Source organism: Elephantulus edwardii, unplaced genomic scaffold (genome assembly GCF_000299155.1).
Source record: "Elephantulus edwardii isolate Elephantulus edwardi_28Jun2011 unplaced genomic scaffold, EleEdw1.0 scaffold00003, whole genome shotgun sequence".
Lineage (NCBI taxonomy): Eukaryota > Metazoa > Chordata > Mammalia > Macroscelidea > Macroscelididae > Elephantulus > Elephantulus edwardii.
In genome coordinates this window covers 878,012-885,891 of record NW_006399753.1, presented here as the reverse complement: position 1 = coordinate 885,891, position 7,880 = coordinate 878,012, and the positions used below count along the sequence as shown (strand labels likewise).

The following is a 7,880-nucleotide window of genomic DNA, read 5'->3' as shown; positions in this document are numbered from 1 at the left end:
CACACTCGGCCCCTGTCCACCCCACACTCGGCCCCTGTCCACCCCACACTCGGCCCCTGTCCACTTCACACTCAGCCCCTGCCCACCACTCACCAGCAGCTTGGCGTACTGCAGGTCCAGCCGGCCCAAGCAGTCACTGTAGGCGCCCCGGGAGGCTACAGAGAGCTGCCCCTACGGGAGATGACCGGGTGAGCCCCGTGCTGGTGTGGTTCGTCGCCACCCTGCCCTCTGCACCCCGGCATCTGCTCACCTCATCGGCACGAGCTCGTTCGACTTTGGCACGGAACTCCTCCACAGACTGGTGCAGGCCACGGTGACTGCCCAGCTGTGCCTCCACACTGGGCAGGTCCACACCCCACTCGGCACTGTCCACTCGACGCTGGTTCTCTTCCACCCAGGCCAGGAGATCCTGCAGGTAGCGCAGGGGGGGGCTCTCAAGCTCCGTGTCCCGGGATCTGGGCATGGTCTGGGTCAGCGGGGCGCCGGCCTTCAGCCTGAGGTTGTACTCCGTGCGGATGGCCACCAGACGCTCGTGCAGGCGGTACACCCTGAGACAACACAAGCAGGGAAAGTTGGTGGGGCCTGGCCACCTGAGCCTGAGGCCGGACTGCTAGGCCGGGGCATGGCCATGCTGGTCAAGGGCAGGGCCTGGCAGGGGGCTTGTGGGCTGTCGGGGGACTGCAGGGCAGGGGCCCACCTGCGGTACATCTGCTCGCCCTGCGGGTGTCGCCCATCCTTGAGGGTCTGCACATCATTGAACAGCAGCCGGATCATACCATCCGCCTTGTCCAGGTCCCTCTCCACCTCGCCTACCCGCTGCGGCGGCTTGCCCGACACCAGCAGCCGGATGTCCTGCAAGGCGTTGACCAGGCTCAGCACTGGAACCCAACCTCCCAGGAGCCCCCATCTTTCTTGGGCATGCTCCACGCAGGCTACTACTGTCAGGGCCACACCCTTCCTTGGCGGCCCAGTGGTGGACTTAAGTGCCCACCATCCCCATCCCATTCAAGTCCTCAACAAGTCCCCACTCGGTCCAGCAGTGGTCTGAGTCCTCCCACAGCCCGTAAAACGTGGGCCAAACCTGGGAGGGGCATCTTATATTGTCCAAGACAGCTCAGCTCCAAGCCAGCGGTCAGGGCGGGATGCACACCAGGGGGCGGGGCTCGGGAACCCAGGCCCTGCCCCAGCGTGGCCCCCGCCAAATCCTGCAGGCCTGCCCCTCTGACTCACAGCTGCCGGGTGTGGCAGATCCGGGGCTCCCCCTCGCCTCCTTACCATTTGCAGGCCCCACCCCTGCAGCCCTGCCTCCCTCTCAGTTCCCCAGAGCCCCCCTCACCGCCTGCAGCAGGGCGTCGGCCTGGTTCAGCTGCTCCTCACACAGCCCCGCCTCCATCTGCAGTTTGCTGACGATGCGCTGTAAGCACTCCAGCCTGTGGTCGGGCATCCAGTGAGCGGCCCTGGGCCAGCTGAGCCAGGCCTCTCCCTGCTGCTGCCCGCTGCCTGCCTGAGGCCCCACTGCCACCAGGCTGCCCAGCCTGCGGGGGTTTCCTCCCAACATGACTCATCCTCACAGCGCTCCTGCCATCACAGCCCCGCCCCCACCGGCCACCCCTCCCTCCCACCGGCTACACCCCGCCCCCCACCGGCCACCCCACCCACCTCTCAAACTCGCTGCGCAGCTGCTTCTCCCGTTCCAGGATGGCCACGTGCAACTTGCCCCACTCCTTCTCCACATCCAGCGGGTGGTAGCCTGGTGGCATCTTGAGCTGGCCTGCCTGCACCGCGCCCTGTGGGCAGAGGCCAAATTCAGGTTGGACCTCCGCCCACCCTCCAAGCCCACACTCCCGCCGACCGGGCTCCCTCACCTCCAGGGACTGATAAATGCTTTTGGATCGGTTCTTGTCAGCCTCCTTGGCCGGTAGCTCCGTCTCCTTGAATTTGAGAAACTGGCACCACAGGATCTGAGGGAACAAAAGGGTCAGCGTCCAGCCCAGCGCCGGCCCGGCCCCAGCCCCACGGCAGCAGACAGCACCTCGATCTCCTCGTAGCTGGTGGGAAACTTGCGCTCCTCGAAGGCAATCGTGTGGTGTCGGATCCACTGCAACAGCACCACTACCAGCTCCCGGTACTCCTGCCAACGCAGCTGCAGCTCCTGCGCACAGGCGGCAGTCAGCCCGGGGACCCTGGCCCTCAGACCCCACCGGTCGACTGTGCAAGGCCTGCCTTCCTAGCCTGATGCCCCCGCCCAGTGTTCAGTGCGGGGACCCACTTCGCAAGCTGGCTGCCCCCACCCTGTGGTCAGCACAGGAACCATTTCCCAAGTCTACTGCCCTCGCCAAGCGATCCCAGTGGCCACTTACGTTGGCCTTCACCCCATCCTGCACGTCGGGCACTCGGGGCATGGCATCATACAGGGATGAGACGTATGTGATGATAGACTTTTCATCAGGATGGGGGACGTCCACATCTGTAGGAGTAAGGGACAGACTCAGAGAGCACTCTGAATGGGCAGGCCCAGGACTGGGAACCCCCTGGGTGGACAGGAGACAGGCTCAGTGGGTGCCTTGGTCAGGTGGGGCAGGGACTGAGGGTGCCAGAAGTCAGGATGGAGAGAACTGTGGGGGCGAGCCAATGGGCATACCTTCGGGGTCCAGCAACCGAGTCACCCCCAAGTCCCGTTCTGCTATGGAGAAGGCCTGATCCAGGTTCTCCAGGCTGGTCTGACGGTACACCTTGTTCATATCCACGAGCATGGGCCTGGCCAGAGATGGATGCAGGGACAGCAACCTGGTCACAAAGACCAGGACACGCCCACAAACCAGCCTGCCCGCTCGCCCAGCACCCCTACTCGGACGCCCTGGGACTAGGAGCCGCAGCAGCCCCCAGGGACAGCGTGCGGGCTGCCCTCCTAGTGGGTCCCAACAATGGGGATGCATCAAAGTCACCCCTAAGACACACTGTCTCTCCTGGAAGGATCCAGAAGAAAACAGAGAAAGAAGGTGGGGTGGGGCTGCGCCTGCACCCTCCTCTGGAGCCAGCACTCACTGCCTTGAGCTGTGGCCCCTGCCAGTGCAGACACCTCTCCTGCCTCAGCGTGTCTGCAGCTGCCCGGCCGTGTGCTTGCCCGGCTGTGTGCCTGAGGCCACAGGCCTCCTCCATGCCACCACCAGGCCCTCCCACCGCCGCCCAGTGGCCTCCCGCACTTGTGCCGGTGGATGATGGCGTTGAAGAGGCGTCCATCTCGCCAGCTGGTGGTGAAGTTGTCACAGCGCAGGCCCTGGTAGCCCTCCACCATGCGCTGCGACCACAGCAGCAGCTTCTCCTTGGCGGTCATGTCCTCTGACTGCCCGCTCACCTGGATGTCCGAGATCTGCAGAAGACCACAGGCAGCGCTTAGTCTCCGTCATGTGGCCAGGCCCGTGCTACCCTGAGCCTGGGCGTGCAGGGACAAAGCAGCTGAGTACGGTCAGGGTGTCCAGGAGGCCAGCACTGCATTGACGACGCCCACCTCAGTGCCCAGCTCAGGCCACAGAGCCAGCAGATGCCAATGGTCAGTCAGGGCCCCACCGACACGGCTGCCACCTACCTGGGGGACCTCAGCAAGGGAGGGGGCTTGGCCCACCTACATTCTCTGAGGCTGGCATAGAACAGGGGAAGGGGAAGGTGGAGGAGGGACTATATAGACAGCCCTCAGTCCTGGGAAAGGAGGGTTGCATTTCCAGGGTCCTCTGGGGCTGGGGGCTGGGGGCTGGGCCTGTAGTTTCTCCATTTCCTGGACCTGGGTCTGCCTGCCTGCCTGTCTATCTGTCGGCCTGCCAGCATGTGACTCAGCTGCCGTGCCAGCCAGGCTCAGCCCACCTCGCTCTGAGATTTGCGGCTTCCTGTGCTGTGGCAGCCCTTGGGTGAGTCAGCCGGCCAGGCCAGGCTTCCCCAGAACAAGACCCTCGAGCAACACGTGCCTTCCTCCTCAGGGAGGCTGCCTGCCCTGCTGCCCAGATAGAGCCAGAGGGCACATAGAGGAAGGCCTGGGGAGCCAGCGTGGACAGGAGGGGTCCAGACTGCTGGGCTGGACACCCCAGAGGCTGCAGGCAAGGGGCAGCAAGCAGGCACTGTACCTGGAAGTGCAGAATAATAGTCCAGATAAGGCCTAGTGTCAGTTTGGGGTTGCCGTCAGCAATGTCATCATTCCTGATGTTCACCAGCTTCACCTGGTGAAGTAAGCAAACTGCCTCAGTGCCAGCCCCAGACTGAGTAGGTGCAGGGCCCTGGCGGGGTGAGGGTGGGCCTCACCTGGCGGTGGCGCAGGTAGTCCAGGGCAATCTGCACATTCTGCAGCTTGTGGAAACGCATCCGGCCCTTCTCACGGGGCTGCAAGGGGACACTGGCCATCAGCACCCGTGCTCTGCAGCACAGACCCCCATCCCAGGCCCCTTAGACAATAGTGGCAACTACCCCAGGGATTCAGAGAACAGAACCCACACCCCGGTGCACCCCTCAGATGGGAACCAGCTGCCAGGGGCCAGGCTCAGCAGGGCTGGACAGTCCAGGCCCTGGAGGAAGGAAGGGGGTGGGAAGGCGACAATAGCCAGGAAGTCCAGGGTGGAAAGCTGAGAGGCCCAGGGCCCCGCCACCCCCCGGCCCAGGACCAGCTCAGACAGGGCAGCAGACAGGTTACCAAGGGCATGGACGCACAGCCATCTGCACTGGGCCAGAGGACCCTGGTCAGGCAGGTGACCCAGGCTCCAGCTGTGTGGGGAGTCGCGTGCCACGTGGCCATCAGGCCCAACCACTCACCAGGCGCGCACTCCTGATTATGTCCCGCTCTCTTGGCTGCCCGGCCAGAGCAGGGCAAAGGGTAAAGGGCAGAGATCAAGGTTCACAGTCCAAGCAGCAAAGAAACCAAAGCAGAGCAGAGGGTGAGGTTACTATGTAGGGCCAATGCGGAGGGTGGGCTGGGTGGGCCACAGGAGTCACTGCCTGGCTTGTGGCCTTTCCCGAGTGGGCACTCCAATGCAGTTCCCAACACCCTGGACAGAGAGGTGCAGTGGGGGGGCGAGGCTAGGTGGTCCCAAGAGAAGAGAAAGGGTAGAGCTGGACAGGAGGGGCAGGTAGGAGGCCTAGGAGAAAACTGATGGGCTGAGCCAGACAGGCAGAGAGCCAGAAAGGCCCAGAAGACAGAAGGCAGAGCTGGACAGGAGGGGCAGGTGAAAGGCCACAGGAGGGCTGGCAGACCAGGTTTCCAGGCCAGAGAGGACAGGCAGCAGACACATACCAGGCTGTCCCCTGAGAGGACCTCCAGCAAGGAGATGAGGTTGTGGCCATCCCGAAGGTCTTCATACAGGTCACTGATGTGCCTCTGGGCCTGTGGGGACAGGGGAGCTGATGGTCACTGATACCCAGAGAGACTCAGTTCCCAAGGGGAAAAGAAAGGCCCAAAGAGGATGCCCACCTGCCCACGAGGCACCTACCTCTGCCCTCCAGTGCTACAGGAGCCGCCAGGAGGGGCCAAGCAGAGGGAAGAGAGGCAGGAGGGAGCATGGGAGAGAGAGGACAGAAAATCACAGGTTTCAGAAATGAGAGCCAAGGACGAAGGCCTGAGGGGCCAGCACAGAGCAGAGCCTGCAGAGCTGGAGACAGCCCTCCTCACCCCATCAAGATCTCCACGGTGGACAGGCACACACACATCCAGGAGCAGACGTTCCAGACAGGCGTCCGTGCACAGGCCTATCCACACACAAGCATGTCCATGCACACACGTCCACACACATCACACTCTTCTACACAGACCTCCAGGCACACCAACCTTGATAAGGTGCTTGTTGACCCACTTGGTGAAGGTTTTCTTCTGCACACGGTCTCGCTCATCTGGGGGAGACAGCAGAAGGTCAACCTGGAGCAGGAAAGGCTCCTGCCAGGGGCCAGAGACTGTAGAGCCGCGCCCTGGCACTGGCCCTGGGGGCACACACCTAGCAGGCACAGGTCCCAGGTGCTCAGCCTGCTCCCTCCAGAGCTGGGTGTGAGCCGGGCGGGCCCCAGGCTGGCCGCCAAATCCAGACCCTGGAGCAGGGTCAGTCTGCCTCCTACACACAAGCTGAGAGCTGAGCAGGAGCGCAGACTGGCCGGCCAGGCACGGGGAGGGGTCAGGGGTTCATCCAACAAAGCGCAGGGACTCCAGTATGCCCCAGGCTCTGAACTGTGGGCCGGGATGTCCCGGCCGGTCAGTCCCACTGCATCTACAGCTGTGCCCACGCTCGACTGCGGCTGGACCCAGCTTCCTCCCACAAGAAGAGGCCATTCGGCGCCGCCCCGCCCGGAGGTGCCACTACCTTTCTTGCCCTCGGAGGCCCTGAGCACAGCCAGGTAGAGATTGTCCTCAGAACTGGTTCTCTGGGAGCCCAGGCCCTGGGGCTCGGGCACGCGGAGCCGGTGCTGGGACATGGCGGCCTAGGAGCTCTATGGGCGCCGGGGGCCCACGGACCGACGGGGCTTCAGGGGGCGCCTGCTAGGCTCAGCGGACAGGGTCCGTATGGCCGCTCCCGGCCCCGAGGTGTCCCTCACTCACTGCCCCCGCCCCCTGAGCCCCACCCCGCCCTGCCCGCCCCCCAGAGAGGGGAGTGTTCCCCCAAGGCAGCCGGGAAGGAGGGCTGGTCCCTCCCCTGAGCCACACCCTGGCTCTTCAGAAACAGGAAACTGGGGTTTCCTCACCCCTCTGGTCTGCGGTGGGCCCTGCGGTGGGCCCCTCATGGCTGTAATCCCTGGCCAGCTCTGGCCTCCATGATCCACATACACACCACATGGGGTGGTAGGGCACCTGTGGAGGGGGGCTAGCCAGGGTCCCCCAAGCTGTGATGCCTCCACCTGTGTGGCCCTGGCTGCAGGGGGGGGGGGGACAGGAGTACCATTTCCAGCCCCCCATCTCAGTGATAAGCCTTACACCCCCCAGAGCCTCAGGGTCCTAGCCAGAGCTGCCCACCAGCCCCAGCCAGACCCCCAGAGCCACTCCGAGTGGGGGGGCTGGGGCAGACTGGCACATAGCTGAGTGATGACTCACAACAACCGCCCATCATGGGGCAATGGGGGGATGGGGCTCGGGGCAGCCGGGCACCGGGAGGGGCTGCAGGCAGCTGTGACTCAGGCTGGGGAGGGGGTAGCCTGAGTCACCGAGAAGGAAGCCGCACCTGGGGCAGGACCTGGGGCAGGATGGGGAGGGGGCTGTTTGTAACAGGGTGTGGCTGAAGGGCAGCAGCTAAGAGGCTGTAAATCCAGATGGACGCTGAGGGCAAAGGACACAGTAGACTGGCCCCGCCCCGGGGAACCTGGTACCGCCGCCCCACCACTGCCTGACCACAGGAATGTCCCAGTCCCTGCGGTCCATCTGGCTTGATGGGATCCAGCTGTGGGCGGCCCCCTCCCCGCGGCCTCTATTCCCGGAAAACCCCACCCAGCCTGCAGCCCATCCATGCCACAGGGGGGCGCCCGAGCGCACCACCCAGGCTGGCGGAGGGGCGCCGCGGGACCCTAACCCCTAACTCTAACCCCTCCCCGACGGGGGTCCCCACACCCTCCCCGACGGGGGACCCCACACCCTCCACGACGGGGGGTCCTACACCCTCCACGATGGGGACCCCACACCCTCCACGACGGAGGTCCCACACCCTCCACGACGGGAGTCCCACACCCTCCACGACGGGGACCCCACACCCTCCACGACGGGGGTCCCACACCCTCCACGACGGGGACCCCACACCCTCCACGACGGGGGTCCAGACACCCTCCCCGACGGGGGACCCCACACCCTCCACGACGGGGGGTCCTACACCCTCCACGATGGGGACCCACACCCTCCACGACGGGGGTGTCCTACACCCTCCACGATGGGG

At 64.7% G+C, this 7,880-nt stretch overlaps 1 protein-coding gene across 1 annotated transcript in view; it reads right to left on the bottom strand.

Moving 5' to 3' along the window:
- The window catches only part of PLEC (plectin), a 36,414-nt gene that overhangs the window by 18,835 nt on the left and 9,699 nt on the right, over positions 1-7,880 (bottom strand). The window contains exons 2-15 of the mRNA XM_006879426.1: positions 5,804-5,865; positions 5,273-5,362; positions 4,291-4,368; positions 4,116-4,208; positions 3,204-3,370; positions 2,642-2,757; positions 2,361-2,467; positions 2,033-2,152; positions 1,866-1,961; positions 1,660-1,787; positions 1,337-1,430; positions 698-852; positions 251-548; positions 94-171 (exon numbers count right to left, since the gene is read on the bottom strand). Of these exons, the coding sequence (XP_006879488.1) occupies positions 94-171; positions 251-548; positions 698-852; positions 1,337-1,430; positions 1,660-1,787; positions 1,866-1,961; positions 2,033-2,152; positions 2,361-2,467; positions 2,642-2,757; positions 3,204-3,370; positions 4,116-4,208; positions 4,291-4,368; positions 5,273-5,362; positions 5,804-5,865 (1,682 nt within the window). The remainder of the gene's footprint in view (positions 1-93; positions 172-250; positions 549-697; positions 853-1,336; positions 1,431-1,659; positions 1,788-1,865; positions 1,962-2,032; positions 2,153-2,360; positions 2,468-2,641; positions 2,758-3,203; positions 3,371-4,115; positions 4,209-4,290; positions 4,369-5,272; positions 5,363-5,803; positions 5,866-7,880) is intronic.